Source organism: Polyodon spathula, chromosome 6, assembly GCF_017654505.1.
Source record: "Polyodon spathula isolate WHYD16114869_AA chromosome 6, ASM1765450v1, whole genome shotgun sequence".
In the NCBI taxonomy this organism is placed as follows: Eukaryota; Metazoa; Chordata; class Actinopteri; order Acipenseriformes; family Polyodontidae; genus Polyodon; species Polyodon spathula.
Window position 1 is genome coordinate 8,282,176 of NC_054539.1, and position 19,120 is coordinate 8,301,295.

Consider the following 19,120-nt stretch of genomic DNA (forward strand, 5'->3'; position numbering starts at 1 on the left):
GCCCCAAAGAAAAAATGAAACAGAACAATTGCAAATGCAGAAAAGACTTTGTGTTAATTTGAAAGTGTTTGCTTGCATTTATTTTTCTGTTCAATTCATACCTGCTATTCTCAGTGTTGCGGTCAGCTCTGCAGAATTGCCTTTTGGTCCCTTAGCCACACACTTGTAAACCCCAGTGTTGCGGGTCTTCACTTGGGTGATCTGCAGGGAGCCATTGTTGAACAAAAAAACCCTACACAAAACAAAAAAAAGTGTGCTTGTTAGAAACACTACTCCTTCACTGGACTGAACTTAATATAGAACAAGGGAAAAAAGTTTAGGAATGTCTGACCTTTCTTATTAACTGAATATCAACGTAGGTTTTATTGCTGTAGATCAGATAAAAATGTACATCTTTGCCAAAACGTCTCAAAACTGTGTGTGATCACTGATGTAATCTTAGCTGCAAATTACCTGTAAAACTGTTGTCAAAATACAGCAAGATTAATATCTAGACAATTCCATAATTATTGTCTGTACCAAAGTTTTACCAAGCACGATCCTACAGAAACAACAAAAAATAATTCAAAATGAACTCTGTTCTTGACAATACAATCTACTGTACTGAAAAAAGAAATTAAAATGGGAAGAGATATGCATATAAGTATAATATATTTGACTGGCTAACTTCTCTGCTCTCTTGAAGTTATCTTTCTTGTACCTGAGAGTGACTGGCAGTTGAGTGGCATTAAAGACCTTATTCACCATGGAGGAGGACTCCAGTCGCCTGCTCTCCAGTTGGATAACATGTTCCACCAAATAAAAACTTAGTAAGGGTTTAAGGACACAGTTGGACAATACCTGGACTAACAAACGCAGGATGAATCTCATTGTGATGGACAAGCACTACTACTTATGCCGTCAAACGAAATTTGCATGTTCATTTATTTAGTTAATTTAAGACGTGAACTCACCCACTGACCCCACCCCCAACACACAACCAAATGCTGAACATACTAGGGTGGACAACTTAAAACCACATACTGGTTAGCATGCATGATCAAAGCATCAGTAAAAACTGTTTGAACACACAAGGAGTTTTCGGCTGTTGTTCCATGTAATAAAAATTACAATGACATTTCAATAGGTTTAAAACAGGAGGCCAATACAATCATACTCTTAACGCATTAAGCAACTTGTCCGTATTACTAGTATGTCATATTTAAGGATTCCTTTTAACATGATTGAAATGCTGAATATTTCCAATAATTATATATTATTATGCTGATCCCATATATATATATATATATATATATATATATATATATATATATATATATATATATATATATATATATATATATATATAATTATTTTTTTTTGCAGGTGAATAGAGATGCCACTGTATGAACCTATTTATCTTAAATTCCAAACACCACACAAAAGAGCAAACAGAAAACCTACAGAGCAATAATATTCAAACAGAAACTACCAATCAATTACGTACGTTTCAATAAGAAATATCCACTGCCATAGCCAGTACATACTTGTCTGCCAATAAGCAACCAACCACTATTTATCCATGTGACCAAGCAAAAATTATTTGGTTGGTCCATTTGATTGCACTGGTACACTTGAAGTTTTTCTAAATTTGACTGAGCGGGTATGAATAAACTATAATAAAAAAAACCAAGGCAGTCTGCTTGTAAACCTTTCTGCAACCCCCTAGGGGATCCCAACACCCAGTTTAAAAAACCCTGCTTTATAAAGGTACTTCAAATTCCACTTGTTCCCAGATTTACAATAAGCTCCGTCACAAGGCGACTGAAGCACAAGCGGTAGATTACCAGACCCCCCCACCTAAAACAAGCCCCACTGAAACATAAAGCACCTCAGAACTCAAACAATCCTGTGTGGTAACATCAGAGGCATTTACTCTTCACACTCGACCCATTAAGCATCCCAACATGTCAAACACATGTTTCGTGACACTGCCAAACAACTCGCACGCACCAAACTCCATCCCCATTATCACGCCCAAAGAAAATAAACACTCCTCTTAAATGGAGGGGAAATGCAAACAAAATCCAGACTGCTATTATAATACAATCTGACAAACTGTCCTACTAAAGTCACGCTGAAAGAACTTGGTTTTATCTGCTAAAGGGCTATCTTCTTATTAAAACAGCAGAGATGGCGGTTATTAGTACATAATCAACATACATCAGGACCTCGAAGCTATGAACACATAAGAAAGCGTGACTTGGGGTTCATAAGGCTGAAATGTCTTGGAGTACAACATTATATTTCACATAGCTAGATAGTGGAACTACATTTATCCACGCACTTGGTGGGACATAGGTCCATGGATGTGTGAAATCCAAGGATAAATTAGGTGTTATTGCGTGTGACTAGAATGCATGAATAAGATACAGAAACTAGTAAGGAAAACCAAATCAGCATTTACTGGAGATGTATGCAATACAATACAAAGAATGTTTCAAAATTAGTTACTAAATACTCCTTGCAAAATCTCTTCAAAAAATGTATATATATCATCCTGAGCCATTTGAAAAAAAAAGTGATAATACCACAGTAGTGACGTCAGTGATAATTCCTCTAGAAGAAAATATACTTTAACTTTGACCCAATCACTTTCAATTCAAACACAAAATGTCTCGTTTTCAAATCACTCGACAACACCCACAGTACAGAAATGTTCATAAAATGATCAACAAAACAAGAATACTCATCACAAGGGTATCCATGTATTATAAAAAATAGATGGGCCTCTTCAGTGAGTTAAAGGAAAACAATTCCATCTTGTGTTTCTGTGACAGTTTATAAATTACTTGACATACAGTCTTGTAATTTATGACATCACAGAAACCCTTGATGAAATTATTTTCGAAACTGAAGCCCATCTATTCTATTCTCTTCCCTCTCTCTCTCTCCTCTTAATAAAATGGTCATTTTAAAGAAGAAAACTGCTGTGTACCATAAGGTGCAAAATCAAAGAAAAAGGTAATCTAGGTACACAAATGTAAATTGATTAAAAAAAATAAACAATTATCAGGTTTTTTTCAGAGTAGAAGTCCTTCTTCAGCTGTATGGAAAAAACAGTATGTAAATAAGTGGTTATAAAGAAAAAGTTCTGGGTAATGATGACATGATGACCAAGAGGTTCCAAAGTGCCTAATTTGAAAATTAATTCACATTCTTTTCGTTTCCTGGCTGCATTGGTCCCATAGCAGCGATTTATACCACAAAGTGTAAGGTCATCTGCAGTGTGGTAATTTGTGTTAATGTCTGGCAACGTGAGATGTAGAGGTGTTAATTTTTATACTTTGTAGATGTTCTACAAAGCGATCAGCTAAACGCTGTTTTGTTTCTCCGATGTACAGTTTGTTACACTTCACACAACCAATGCAATATACTATTCCTTTACTGGTGCAAGTAAGTCTCATGAATAGTGAATTTTCCCCTTGATTACTGTGTGGTTGTGAATGTATTTACAAATGGCACAGCGCGACAGGTTGCATGGAAATTAGCTTTTATATTGGTCACAACTAGGACATACTATGGACTAAATATTATTAGATTTTTGTCTCTGTTGTAAGACATCAATGGTAGATTATTGAAAATAGGAGCTGTAGAGGGATCTTCAGTGCTTAATTTGTGCTGGGGCTTGCCAGGCCATAGCCCCAGAACCTCTGGGCGTGCAGAGTCATAGCCCCGGTACCTCTAGTTAAAAATCTCATAAAACGCTCTTTAAATTCTCAACACAGTTGTATCACGTCTGCAAGTTCTAGTGTGTGCTAAAGAGAGAGAGTCCGCTGCCACGTTTGTAGCCTATTTTACAATTTCAGCTTGAGTGCCTTTAAGTAAGATTGCTGCGACTCTATTGTCGTTTGTTATACACAAACAAGCTTACTTGATTTGAAAAATGTCATGAACGATATAAACAACTTCTACACAATTTGGTTTGATTAAAATGAGTAGTACACTACAAAATATGAAAGCTAAACATTAATTTCAACAAACAACAACTTTTTAATGAAAAAAATGATTGCAGCCTACTTCAATAGGAACATTAGCCTGCTATATTATATTAAACCAAAACAATAAAAATAACGACCTGGTTCTCTCTCGCCTTTTTCAGTGAATATAATTTAATAGAGAATAAAAACACACTAAGATAACAACTACCTAAGTTTAATCATTTTTGTAATCTACCAGTGGCTTCTGTTGCACACACATACATCGCTGATAATAATGCAGACCGTGGGTGAAACCAATGTTCATGTTGGGGTGCATATTTTTTAAATTAATGTTGTCCTTCTGGAGTCCTCCGAATCCCTTTTAATTTAGTTTGTTTATTAAACCATTTAAATGCAAAACCATAACATATGTATACAGGCTTTTATTTATTTATTATTTGTCCTGCAGTTGCCTTTAATAATTTTTCTGCACGTACTGTTACTTTGTATATGATCTAGAATACGTGATTGTAAACATCTAACACTAGTATGTACAATACTCAAATGTGTTATGATTTTGAATGTGCGGTTCTTAAGGACGGTATTATTGTCATTGCTTACGCCCGGCACCTCTTTCTATACAGATTAAGCTCTGGGGATCTTGCAGAATATCAACATTTCTTTGTATGATATGTCGTATTTTTTTGGTCACTGGGTGATAGGTAAGAATTAGAGGGATACGATTATTTGTATTCTGTGTGGTGCTTTTGTACAAATAACGAATATAAAATTATATAAATAACAACATTTTACAATACATAAATGGCAAGAATCCAGCTGCTGGTGTCTTGTATAGCTAGTGGAATTGTAGGTTTGGTGAAAAATCACAATAAAAATAATTGCAGTTATTACAGCAGACTTTACTAGAGGAAAAACAGCAATCTATCAAATACTAGACCATCTGTGCTAAAGGAAACTTTGTTGTTGTGCATTTCTTCTGGTCCTCTTGCTAAAAGCCGGGTGTCTCTGGTTCTCTTTGTTCTGCAGCCCCAGGGAGCTGTATGTTTTCATTCACTGCTGGTCACATCCTGCTGTGGAACCAGTTAGCAGAGCCATGCGAGAGGTGTAATCCCCTGGTCAAGAGGCAGGGTCACGCGCACGGCTGCAGTTTTACAAGGGTATAAAAGCCACTTTAAATCATTGAGAGACAAGGTTTAGACATGGGGCAATTAAACCTAGGCCCAACCATGCCTACTGCATCTATAGATCGCATCAACTATAGTTACTTTTTTATTTTTATAAATAGGTCACACCATCTTCTTCAAGACACTTGCATCTTTGCAGATGTCGCTACTCTGTGTGCTTCCCACCGGCAAGAAACTTTGAATTTGTGACTCCACCTCTATCCCACTGTTAACTCTCTTTGCCTCACACCACCAGATGTGGGACTGCTTCAGCAATTTAACTGGGTCTGTAACACTCTGGTGGCCACAAGAGTTCACACCTTTTTATAAAACGCAAGGATATATAACAGTAAGACCAAGGCCAACTGGAAATCCATGTGATACATATGTGAATATACACAGTTGGTGAGTGTCACTCATAACGCACTGTGGCTCACTGCTATCTTTTATAAAAATAAAAAAGACAAATGAAAACACTTGATCATGCAGTGCATAGACCAGAAGCATAGATTTTGAGCAATGAGGCCCCTGTTCATTAAAGTGGTCTCCTGGCAACAGGTAATTTCGTTGGAATACCTAAAGTTTTGAAGGAAAGTTCAAAACCTCGGACTGCGTGCCGGAATGTAAGGATTTTCTAAACCTGTGCTGCATACGACACATTTTTGGCTACATTTCAGTTCCTCCTACAGACGAGTTTCTGTTGTGTCTCTTGGGTTTTTACTGCATCAAGAAAATTGAGGTATGCAAGTCTCCCACCCTTAAATTAAAATAATCTTGCATTTGGAAAGTCATTCTGTTTGAATTGCATAACACACGCATGTTTGTGTGTGGTTTTTCTGCACAGGGCTCAAGGCTTAGACATGCTCATTCACAGACTGAGCCAAAAGATGATAGCCCTGTCTGGTTAAATAAAGTTATCACATGTACAAATCCCTACCAAATCCTTGTCACAATTCTTTGAAAATTGCATTCTTAAAACAGGTACTGCAGGGGATAAGGTTATATAAGGTGGGTAGACAGACAATCGGCGCAATCTGTAGACTTGGACAGAAATGGAGAAAATTAAAACGTTTTCCATACCGTGTCTTGTTTGTGACAAGTTCACCTTCGAAGAACCACTCTTGCAAAGGCGGTGGCTGGGCTGTAAACTGGCAGTGAAGCATAACCTCCTCATTCCTGTTCACTACCTGGTCCTGAGGAATGATCAGCGGCCGCGGGTAACTTTCATCTGGGGGGGGGGGGGGGGGGGGGGGGGGGGGGGGGAACGGGGAATGGGGAACGACACCAGCATGCAATTAACATTTACACAGTGCAAGCCTCTCAAGGCTCACTATATTAAAAACACCAGCCAGACAATTATTTTACTGTAACATTAAACTAAGTATACTTTTGTTTCTAGCTAATGCAAAATGAAAGAATATTCGATTACATTTTGAAAGTACAAAACATGAAAAATCCATGTTCGTCCCCACACTAGTGAAATAGTGGAAACTCAAAGGGTGCAAAGCCAGAAGCAAAATTGGGGCAAACACTTGAACATTTTTTTAATCACAATTCTACTGTCATCCAGATATCCCATATATGACTATTTGCGTATATATTTTGAAAAGATTCATTATTAAATACTTTGAGATAACTTACATTATCACACAGTATTTGGTAAATCTTAAAATTAACTGTCAGAAAACCGACTATGCTGCAGGCAGTCAAACAAGATGACATTAGTACACTGTACTTGGCGTTAAAAAAAGAAAAAAAAAAAAAGCAAACATAACTCAGGTATATGCATTTACCGTCATTTGACCTTGCCTACAGCTGTTGAAATGAACTAATCTACAATAACACCTGAAGACAGAAAAGGTGGAGGATCTCCAGGTGTAAACAAGCGAAGAAAAAAAAGTTAGAGCCCTTGACGTTTCTCTCTGGCCGTTTCTTTTTTAAATTAATTTAATTAATTTTACTTTAAAACGGGCCATCTGAACACAAAGCGAACACTAAAATCATATGAAATTTTACTGTTATTAGTGCCAGGCCATCGTTAATCTCCAGCAAATAAATGTAGCTGGACAATAATATACCTCTTGGTGGCTGATGTTTTAAACATTACTTACTGGAAAAAGAGTAATATGAAGAGCAGAACACAACCCAAAACACTCAGCCTTGGTTATTATGGCTCATCAATCACCAACATACCGATTTATCACTCCCCCAGTTCCAGATGCTTCTAAGAAGCTGATCCGACAAAGCCCATCAGCAAACCCCACAAACCCTCAACAACACATTTTACTGCCGGTACTTAACGGACAGCCATTCAAAATAAATAAAAAATAAATAAATCATCAGTGGTTAAAAGGTGACTAACCATTCACACAGGCATAACTTAATTCCTCCTCAATCTCTGTGCTGTGTCGTTATAATATGGGCAGCAGCATATTTCAGAGCTGTCCTTCATGTAAACAGACTATTACATGGAATACGGTATGATTTTACACAGCTTAAAGTAAAAAAACAAAACAAAAACAAACATACACTAATGTAAAAACATTTATGGGATAAAGGATACATGTACAATATAATTTGGGTGTGTAAGGGTTAAAAGCACGAGACTACAGCAGTCTACACAGTAAAGGGGGGAGAGGATGCTCAGGGTATCATTTCCTGGTGAGCTTCCTTCCAATCCCCCTGTGGCCGGGACTGGAGCAGTTTTGTTAACTGTGGGGCAGTGCACATTTACCTAACATTTGCCTTAACCTCCAGCCCCTATACGGTATAAAATAACAATGAACATAATGCAATAATCTGTTTAAAAACATAAATCTTGCAGTTAAACACTCCCAACAACATGTGGGGTTGTGGGGACGACAACTGACAGAGGCTAGGATTAAAACAAGCAAAGTGGATTAGTGAAATAAAAACAAGCCAACAAATGTCAGAAAGAATAAAGTTGCTCAATGCAAAGTATGTGGATTTGCAAAGCATCCAGAAACCGTCATTTCTAATTGGGTGGGTAACTAATTAGGCACTCCTCCTGGTGCGCCTAATTAACCCTGATTCCATTGGAAAGTGGAATATAATATTACCCCAGGGTTCTGATTGCACAGTGCCACAGCAAAGCAAGCCTGAGAACTCGTTTTTTTATTGCAGTTTAAATAATGCCACCAACAAAACCTGTTATATGCAAAGTAGCTTTTATGCACATACGTTACATGGAAGTAAACACATTCCATTCTGTGAATTCTGCGAGCTCCCATGTCCCTTTCAACATAAGGTAAGATAATACGCCAACAGCACTTGAATACCCTATTAAGTAACTCAAGATTCAAAAACAAAAAAAATAATTCCAATACATATTCAATGCACACCTGGCTAACAGACCACTTACAATATCACAGTAATCCCTGCATGCGCATAGAGTTGTGTAAAATTTGTGCAGTTTTAACTCCCCTTTCACTCTGTTACCTTTATCTATCTATTAAAAGGAAGTCTCTGTTCCATTTTCTAAATTTTACATGAGGAAGATGTTCCCTTAATCCCTTAAAATCAGCTCTGATCATGCTGCTGGTTCAAATGAGAACTGAGCAGACTCCAGATGCGTTGTTTTTTTGACTAAACGAAGAGATTTATAGAAGCAAAGTAATCACTAGCATTCTCATATAAGAAAAGCTAAACAAATACAAAAATATTGCCACTGATTTTTTGAGAGTAATAAATAGAATAGATAATTAGGTTGAGAAACCGAAGGAGAAAGAGTGGCAATATGGAGATATCATACAGTAGCTTGTTGTGCTTTAATTCATTCCTTTTAGATTGGCAGTACAAATGTAGATTTACAGGAAGGTGAAAAAAAAGTAAAAATGCAGTATCAGGCATTATTATGGGACTTGTATAAAAACTGGCAGGTGGAACTTGCATGGCTAATCACTACACACCTATAATGCTGAGTGTAAAGTTGTCGTTGCTGCAAATCTGGCCCACTGCATTCTTTGCACAGCAGTAATAAACCCCATTGTCATCAGGACTGGCACTCTTCAGAGTCAATGTTCGCTCCTTGTTGTTGATTTGATGGATTCTATCAATCAACTTTGAGCCATCTTTAAACCACTGGCATGTCGGACTGAAAGCACACAAAAAAAAGAGAAGTATTTAACATTATATTGAACTGTATCTGTACTTGCATATAAAAAAACCCAAATGAACAGACTACAGTTTGGGTTTTAGGCTGCAAAAACCTAATTGTTTAAATGGTGGTGGTGGGGGAGTCTTTACAGTACATGGGAAATACAAATAAAATGCTAAAATAAACAGAAAAAAAGATTAAAAAGAGAGAACGTATCGGTCAGTCTCACCGTGGGTGCCCATCTATGTTGCAGCGCAGTGTGACCGGAGAAGAGCTCTTGATTTCAGACACAGTGGGCGGCTCCTTCAGGGTGACCCCTCCAGTTTCCAACCCTGCAGAGAAACGAGATGAAAAAAATGAATGAACCACTGCAGGTTTGCCATAGAACTTGGGAACATTCAGCATTTCTCCAGATGGGCTTACAAAAAGCCTGTTAACCCTTCCTGACTTAACCATAACTAACTAAAACCAGGAGGGATTACTGTGTAATCTGCTTTGCTGGAACAAAAATAAGATTTTGCATGTCGACTTCCAACTAATGGAAAGTTGCCATTGATGCTTAAAGCAAATTTCATATAAAATCAGGACTTCAGACATTCAGAAAATCCATCTGTTTATTTTACATGATAGCCACAGCCTATCCTATTATCAACCAAATATTTTTAGGAAAATGTTTGTAATTTATGAATTTTGTCTGAGAAACTTCTTTTTCATAGTAATATTGAACAACAATTAGGTGAATTAGGTGTCTGATGTCAAGTTTTTCAAGGACATCACTCTTACAGTAACTGGTAATATTAACCTTAATTGGAGCATTTTGCATAGAAAACACAGGGTCATGGCAATACTATGTACGCATATGTAGAGGGTGTATGTATATCTAGTCACAGAATTCTTGTCAGTCTAATTACAATCCAATAAAAATTCTTTGGGAGAATGATGTGCAAATTGATTAGATTACTTTAAATTGGGAATACAGGGAGTACTGTATTTATTCACTTAACACTTGTACCACGTTTTAAAAATCTGTCTAATGGACCAAAATGGATCAGTAGAAGCCCTCGCATACACACACCATTTGTAAAAACTTCCTAATTTGAGAATGCAACTTACATTTGTATAAAACCATGAAAACCGATATTATTGAAATTTAAACGCACACAAGGGACCATTCTCATTAAAAGAAAAGATTTTCTCGGTGAAATAGTGGGGGGGGGGAGGGGGGGGAGGGGGCGCCGCCCGTGTCAAATGAATTTGCCCGTGTCAGTAAATTACTTGTTTGTGAGGTTTCCCCAGCATGCAATGCTCCGTTAAAGAGAGAGACCTATCAAAACCAGACAGAACACCACAGCACCGACTGCAGGGGACAGATGAATTAAACTTCTACTAGGCAAAGTTCTTTCTTTTTTCATTTCTGAAGTGTTGTTATTTTTGTACAAATAATTAAAAAAAAAAAACAACCTCAAAATGCACATTTTCTATATTATTTAAAAGCTTAAAAACTAACATTCATGCTCTTTTAGCTTTTAGATAAATGGTGTTATACTTACTGCACAAGAGCACCTGCAGAGTGACAGTCAATGCAGGCCACCAAAAAGCACTGCGAAAAGCACCCTAACTTGCTTTTAACACTAAAGCATCAATCTCAGGTTTGTTATGACTAAATGGTGCAAATTAGGACTGCGTCTACAGCATTCAGGGCATTCAAAAGGAGTTAGCTGAATAGATCAGAAGAGCTTGCAGTCCAAGTCCTTTAGCTTGTTGGTGGCATTTACTGGAACAATAATACTTTATTTATTTAAAGAAACTGCCATTATTTTAAGTCTCTTAATAGAGCACTTGCTGCTTTAATTATGAATTAAGTAAAAATGACCCCCCCCCCCTCCCTTTGAGTGAAAGGAGTATGCACTTTCCCTGCTGTGCCAGATGCAGACAAATCACATTTAAAAAATCAGCAGATGGTGTTCACAGGTCTTTAGAAATCTCAGAATGGAGGATTGCAGGTTGAAATAAAAAGTCTACAGGGAGCTGTTTGGAAATGCAAACACTGCAGTTAAATTCAATGGACAGGCTGACTTGACTGTACATCGACCAGTAAAGCTGCTATGCAAACATGAATATACCAATTTAATATGTGATCTTCAAACTGACTAATCTATTGAACTTTTATTTAATACTTTTGGGTTGCCAACCAACCAGTGACATCAGAGAAAGAGGACTGATTTGTTTGGTTGCCAAGCTAAATATAAACATCCTATATCAGCTAGCTCAGATTTTGACACTGATATTTCGGATCTAACCACAGTGAACTTTGTGTGAACTGGAATTGGCTGAATTGTAAAAAAAATGTCAACATTAAAAACAAGTGGCCTGTTAAACCAGGCAGCCAGATACTTTTATAAAAAGTATTTTCAAAAACTGAACTAAAATTAAAAATAGATTTACCAAAAACATTCTGCTGATTGAACTCCATATACCGGTCTTGCAGCTGTACATTTCATACAATCTGTGTTGCTGAAATATACAAAAGTAAGCACTATATAAAAGTTTGAGAAGGGCATTTCAAATTCCAGCTTTTTTCACACCCCCCGTCGGCCCTGGTTGTTAACAGAGGATCTCTTACTTTTTCACACATTATCCAGTGATAGACAGGCCTTGCCGCTAATTTATCAGCTATTAATCTTGGCAAACGATGTACAGGAACAAGGGACCCAAGGTAGCCAATGAGATAAAGGCAAGTTTAAACAACCAAAAACCACTAATCAGTTGTTCCCAGTGCTCATAAACAGTAGTCATTTGCATTTTTTATAACAGTTCAGTAACCGGCTACTTCATTTCATAAAAAAATTTAAATAATTTATAATAATTTATTTACGACCTCATGATTCTAGATCACAGATGCTTAAATGTCTTTATTCCTCACTTCCTATGAGACATCTAATCAAGTGTACTAGTATAGAGACTACAGATCATAAACAGACAAATGCCATCAGTGAAAATCCTATACAGATTTAGCAAGACCTTAGACTGCCTATTTGGAAAAGGCACCCACATTTGATATTGAAGGAGGCGTTGGTTGAGTGAGCCTGCTCCCCGCTGACCGTGTTGGTGGCCACACACTGGAAGTTGCCGGCATCCTCGCGACGGTCTACGGCGGCGAATTTCAGGTTACTGCTCTCCTTGAAGCGTCTCTCCGAGTCCTGGACGGGCACACCGTCGTGCAGCCACTCGAACCCCATCTCAGCTGGGTTCTCCACCTCACAGCGCAGGATGGCGCTACGCCCATGGAGAGCATCCTGGGACTTCGGCTCCTTGGTGAAGTAGATGGCTGCCTGGACACAGAGAACTGTCAGAGGGGAGAGAGAGAAAAAGATGTGTGTCTGGGGCTGCACAACTGTCAATAAAAAGCACATGTCAAAAAAAATAAAAGAATGTTCTTATCAAGTTTTATCCCACCTGTACAAAAGGTTCTCTAGATAAATGGGGAAAAAAAGAAAGTGTTTTATTCAACTGTGGAAACACTTAGCTCAGCTTGCTACTCTGGAAGAACAGTGACATTAGACAATTTTCTAGCATGTAATTTAGGCACAGCACTACACATTAAATACCCCCAGGCTCCTGTACTCTATATTGCAGGGACAGCTACTGAAAAAGAAAAGGTCATGACTGTACAAGGCTATGGGGCTACTCATTGACACTGCTACACAATGGTGCTTCACTATATGCAAAGCTGGTGGATGAGATTCTTATGATCCACCATTCTCTCCACATTTTCACCAATGCTACTCTCACTAATTACACCCTTGATCTCTCTCCTTGGAGATGAATGAGAATGCATGGCACCAATTAATAAAACAAAGAGTCTCTAATAAATGAAAGCCCAGTTTCTAGAAGCCAAATAATCCCAGAACTTTTTCTAGTTGAGTCTGAAAGGATCCCAATGATTCAGCATCATAAATATGGTTTACTGTAGTAACCCATTCATACCCATATTCCCAGGGATGGAAATAAGATTTCTATTTCAACTCTATATGGCGCTGCTGTTGTGTATGGACCAGGGTATATTATGCCAAAGCACTGGGGCGTACCTATAGCAGTTGTAGTGCTTCAGTAAAAGATGCACTGAATACCTAGTCCACTGCAGTTGCTGCATTGCAAGCTTACTGTACTTATCGCAAAAAGCATCAATTACGTGTAAATAAAACATGTATTTATTTAAATTATAAAAAAATGATTACTGTTCTATATACAGTGTTTTTAAACTACACATGCATGTTTTATTCCATGTATATAGATTACCTGCAAAATAGGATTTTCAGTCAAACAAACAAGCAGCTATGGTGACGTCACCAGTAAAATATGCAAATTAGTGCCATTGAAGGTTCGAACCTTCCTTCGGTAATGTGTTCCGAGCCATCAAAGGTCAAAATGCACCCTTCATTGTAGCCCTACTTATTTCCATCTCTGCAAGGAAAACTTCAACTTTTTGCATAATTAAAACACCCCTATGCAGTACAAGATTGAGGCTTAAAGTTTATACAGCAGTCTTCAAGCTGACATTGTCAACAGGCTGGTTTGAGCAATGTAAAAGTTTACCAATTCTCCACCAGTGAAACCATTAACAGCTGGCTGCAGTTTGGTAGCTCTGGGCTGTTAACTCAGGACATGCCAAAGACATGTATGCACAGAACAGACACGCTTTTTATGCATTACGAACAAGGACAGTAAGGGGTTAAGCAAATATAAAGCTGTTTCTGCTGTCTGGAAAAAGGAGGAACAACTAGCACTTTTTTTCTCCCTTTCATTTAATTTCCCTTTCAACATGTCCTAAAGGATAAAGGTAACATCCTGAGAAAATAGAAGACAGCACACAGGGGCATCGTGTTTGTTTGAATAGCCCCTGTTCTTGCTGTGCTTGGCACTCCCACACTATCTCATGCCCTCTTCACTGTGATATAGCGGGGATTCTGGGATTCCAAAGGCTTTTGCTTCTTCAGACTTGACAGAAGTGCAGACAGACAACCCGCAGATGGTTCAAATAGCTAGCAGGGTGGTAGGTCGATTGGAAAGGGTTTATGTGTCCGACTACACTTTTTGGTTCTTGTTGATCCCACGGGGGCAGCTCAACAGGGGGGGGGGGGAGGGGGGGGGGGGGGGGGGGGAGGGGGAGGGGGAATATTTGTACGGCCGATTTTAAAATTTCATGCCGATTTAAAAGATTGTAAAGGGCTGTATCTGCTCAGATCTCGCGCATTGTCACCAGGATTGTGGTTTGCCAAGTTTAAGCAACGAATGAAGATAACAGAATGTGCACCCCAGTTAAGATGCTTTGCAGCTATATGTTTTGAATGATGCCTTTCTTTTTTTAATGTATTAAAAATGGACAGATGCCTTGGTACAGGCAATCTACATTTTAGCAATGTCCTGTTATGGTTATACACTTATCTACCTACTGGTTTCAGTCCAGTTGCTGTGAACAAGCAGACATATTTGTTCATTGAAGCAGAACCATTTTTAACTGCTTTAGGGAGATGGTGATAAACTACTAAAAAAAAAAAACTACTAGTTTAAATTTAAGAAAATACTTAATTTTGGAAACTCTTGAAGGCTTCCTGGCACACCAACAGCAGTGAAGTGGACTGTGGAATGGGTGCCATTTCTCATCTGCCACAGCTGAAATGTGTGCTGTAATAACAGCCGAGACTTCTTGCGTTTCTCTGATTTGACCGTCATGGTTTAACTCATTCAAGTTTTTAATGAGAACGGGGTGGAGCAGGACATTAGATTACACACACTTGATCTTGTACAGTACATTAAACCTTGTGCTTAAATCTAATCCCTAACTAAGCTGTACAAATAATATATTATGTTTTTAAAAACTATAGGCAATGGTTACTAAGCAATTAGCTGCTCTAAATATAACGTACATTTTAATCAATTTTCTGGGGGGGGAACACACTGGACATTTGTTGGCTTTAATTGCTGAACCTCCAACCACTTTTCTGCCTATGGTCATTCTACAAAACCCACAGATTTGCAAAGTCTGCAGATCACACATAGTTCTAGAATGATGGCATTTAACAGGCTGGGCTTGTCATGAGGCTAGTCTGTTGTCGGTCTGAGGGCACCATGGAACTTATTTTAAAACAAAGAAGCAGAACAAAGCGTGATTTGAACTTTGTGATTAACTTGTTTACTAAATTTTATAGGTTTAATGGTTGGTTTTGAAAGAAACATTTACATTACTCATTTATTTGGACAGATGTGTGCGCAATCAGTTTTACAAACAAAGCAGAAATTGCAATAAACTTTCATGAGGAGCAGCTCTACAATATATCATGTATGACAATTTTTGAAGTGTGGCAACATAAGAGTGTGCAAGATTAAATCAGATGAAAAAAAGTAGCATTAGGCTTGTGCATCTCAGTTAAATCCCAGTCAAGATGCTAAAGTAAATCTCTAACAGAGCCTTTTGGTAAGTTCTTCAGTTCCAACCACAGCTAATGCAGTGGAAGGCTGCTATTAAACTTAAAAATCAGAATTGTTTAAGAAAGCTAACTTTTTTTTTTTTAATGAGATAAGAACTGGTTTAATACTCCTTTTACTGGAAGGGAACATGATCACGCATTAAGGGACTGGACCAAAGTGTATCTACAATAGTCCTTTCAGGAGCATGTTAGGGTTACCTGTATTACAGTGATGATTACAGTACTAAGTGTTCCAGTTAAGCTTGGTGGCACAAAGGCTTAGCAACAGCTCTCCTGCAGAAGCACAACTGCTGTAACTGGTTAGGGGGTGTTCTGACCTGTCATCACCCCTTCATGTTATTTAAAAAAAAAAAAAAAAAAAAAAAAACACAAACCAGATTCCATGAGAGATCTATGCTGCTCTCAACTTCACTGAAGGCACACACGACTCTCCCCCTGCCACTGAATTTTTCCTTTGATTATTCAGCAGGACACAGTCTCTCATATAAACACAATACATGTTAGCACCTCATTCCCTTCCCTTTTCCATGTGGAAATCGAACACTCCCAGAAAACCCACACAGTGCTGTAAGCTCTTTCATTGTCTTTGTTTTGATGTAATGCATCTCAAGGTGAGTCACCCATTTCTATACGCAGTGCGTAATCACAAAGATATTTACAAAGCCCAGTAATATGCAATGTGCATAACTACAACAATAACACAGGCTGGCGATAAAGGTATAAACAACAGCAGCTCACATATATACAATGTTTATCTCTTAGATAACTTCCTCAAAGCATGCTGGAGTTTTATGGCTTTGTCACGATCAGTCAAATCCAGGATGTACAGCAGTTGGATCCGTTACAGCAGCTGTTTCTTTGACACACATACTTTACATGTGTGATTTGCATTCATTACATTAACTGTCAACTTTCAAAAATCAAGAATAAAAAACAGCTAATGTATTTGCTTATATAAAATACAAATGTAGCAGAATCCCTGCTTTGGTGACTACCATAAGTTTCCAAAACCACAGCTTTACCCACTATAGTGCATGTCGCATTTAAAAAAAAAAAAAAAAAAAAAAAAACCTTAATTTCATTTTGGCTTGCAAAACTTTTCTGTCCAGTAGTTAGATAGTAAAGATCCATGGTTAAAATCAATGGCAAACTAAGCTGATCAAGTTCCAACAAGTGGGTTTAGTGCTCCTTTGGAACACAGTCAGGCGCTACACGCAGATCCAAAAAATAAATAAAAAATGCATACTCTTAATGCTTTTACTCGCTTCCTGTCTAGACCCTTGAACTGAAGAACAGATTTGTATTTCCTCCAGGGCTTGAACTGCCTGGACAGCAAGTCCCAGTCTAAAAACACATTAAGTTACATACAATGCCTGTCCATTGCACATTTTCGAAGATGCTGTCCAGTTTGTTGTATACTGGAATGGCAACTCTTCTTCCTCTGCAGGGGAGTGGATGGAGAGGCAGAGCTCGATGAGGATGAGGAAGATAGTGAAGACGATTTCCTGTGTGGGCTACTTTCCCGGGTGCATTGTCCACCCGCCCTTGGCGCAGAGCCTTGGTGTGAGGACGCAGCAACCTCTCCACAAAAGGGTGATAGGGGAGAGTGCTGAGCAGGAGTAAGGGATGCAGAACATTCCTTAGAGCTGGGGGATAAACTCTTCAAGTGTGTGCTTGGAGAAAGGGGCACAATTCACAGAATCGGTGGTTAACCAGTGCTTCCTTGGCATGCTCTGGCCCCAGGCAGGAAGAGCACCTGCCGTGCTTGTCTTCCATAGGGAGACTGGCCTTGCATGTCTCACAGGCATAAAATCCAGGCATGATGAAAGGAGCAAGCAATGTAATGTACAGTATAGGGTTAAACAGCTGTTGCCTCAATTTGCTTATGTGTCAACTGGGTGGGTCAAGACCCGGGCGGGACCAGTTTGGAGGCTTTAGCACCAGTTCAGTACTACACACACAATTCGCTAAATCTGTGACAGCAACCTTCCCGCAGAAGCAGCTGAAAATCCAAGCACAACAGAACCAACGTAGTGAAGGAGGCATTTTTTCCTCTCTATCTCATTTCCATCAGGAGACCAAAATCCCAGACATGAGGGGAAATATTTTACTTGTAAAGTATGTGTACAAACTATACAACTACTTAGTGTACAATGAAGGTGTTTCAACTCTGAAAACGATAGATAAAAATGTACAGATTAAAACTGCAGACGTCAAATATTTGTCGTGATAAACATTTCGGCCTTTAAAGTATTCCAGACCCTCATGCCAGAAACAGAACTCTCTCTCTCTCTCTCTCTCTCTCAGGGAACAGTCCACAAAAGGACTGGTACTGATCAGGGTACCCAACTGAAACAAATGGATACATCTGTATCAAAATAAATTAAAACATATGGTCATTTTTTGTTCAGGCAAATGCATATATTGAAAGTGATTCCAGCTCATTTTCTAGTATCTTGTCCAGCTCTTAAGGATGAGAGACGCATCCGAAACAATTATTTTTACTGAAAGGTAAATATCCTAGATGGGTCACAAAACATACTGTAGGGAGTGATAGTAAGCTTTTCTGATGTTCAAAACATTCATTATGTAAAAGCAATACAATAGCCTATACCCAGGATTTAAAGGATATTGGCGACATGATTCCTAGTAAGGCTATTGCACAAATTGGCTTCAGAACGCTGCATCATGTTTGCAACCGCAGTCTGTGCCGTATCAACACAAATGGTTTGATTAGTTAACTCTATAGGGTCCACCCAATGTTAACTATCCCGCCGGCAACCTGGCCCTTTAAATCTTTTTATTCAGGCACAGTGAGATACACTGTTGGAAAGAGGAGAGTTTGAGCTTTAAAACAAGGTCCTATTTGTGTATTTCTGGTAGATGACCATGTTAGGAGAAAGCCGTGAATGTGAGTGTTTTGCAATGTTACTGCTGTGCTGTAACACAGACCTACCTTGGTGCAGTAAACAAACATTTTCACGCAGTATCTTTACAAAATAAGAGAAGTGGCAACATCGAAGGAACAAGGACCAATTTTCTGATAAATCTGTTTGTTTTCGTGTCTGTGGATCAGATGCACAAGACAAGAGCTGTTTAGGGTTATGTCGCCATGGTCGCCACTGTGCTGGCCATTCAAGCCACAGTGAACAGCCCCATCTTGTGCTACATGATCAGGGACCCTGGGAGGAATAATTTTTAGTACATCTTCCATTAATCTTTTTTGGTCCCTTTTATATACATGGTCATAATTCCTTTATTTATTATCCAGTTTGTTCCATGTTCCCTACATATAAGTTTTTTAAGTTAACTCAAATGATTATAATTATTATTTGATTTATTTAAATCAAACCTACAGTACACAAGTTGATT

At 38.4% G+C, this 19,120-nt stretch overlaps 1 protein-coding gene across 2 annotated transcripts in view; it reads right to left on the reverse strand.

The window, feature by feature from the left end:
* The window catches only part of ptk7b (protein tyrosine kinase 7b), an 84,952-nt gene that overhangs the window by 16,547 nt on the left and 49,285 nt on the right, over window positions 1-19,120 (reverse strand). For both annotated transcript variants that reach the window (XM_041251954.1, XM_041251956.1), the window contains 5 exons: window positions 12,313-12,606; window positions 9,490-9,592; window positions 9,073-9,257; window positions 6,224-6,371; window positions 102-232 (listed from right to left, as the gene is read on the reverse strand). In XM_041251954.1, the coding sequence (XP_041107888.1) occupies window positions 102-232; window positions 6,224-6,371; window positions 9,073-9,257; window positions 9,490-9,592; window positions 12,313-12,606 (861 nt within the window). The remainder of the gene's footprint in view (window positions 1-101; window positions 233-6,223; window positions 6,372-9,072; window positions 9,258-9,489; window positions 9,593-12,312; window positions 12,607-19,120) is intronic.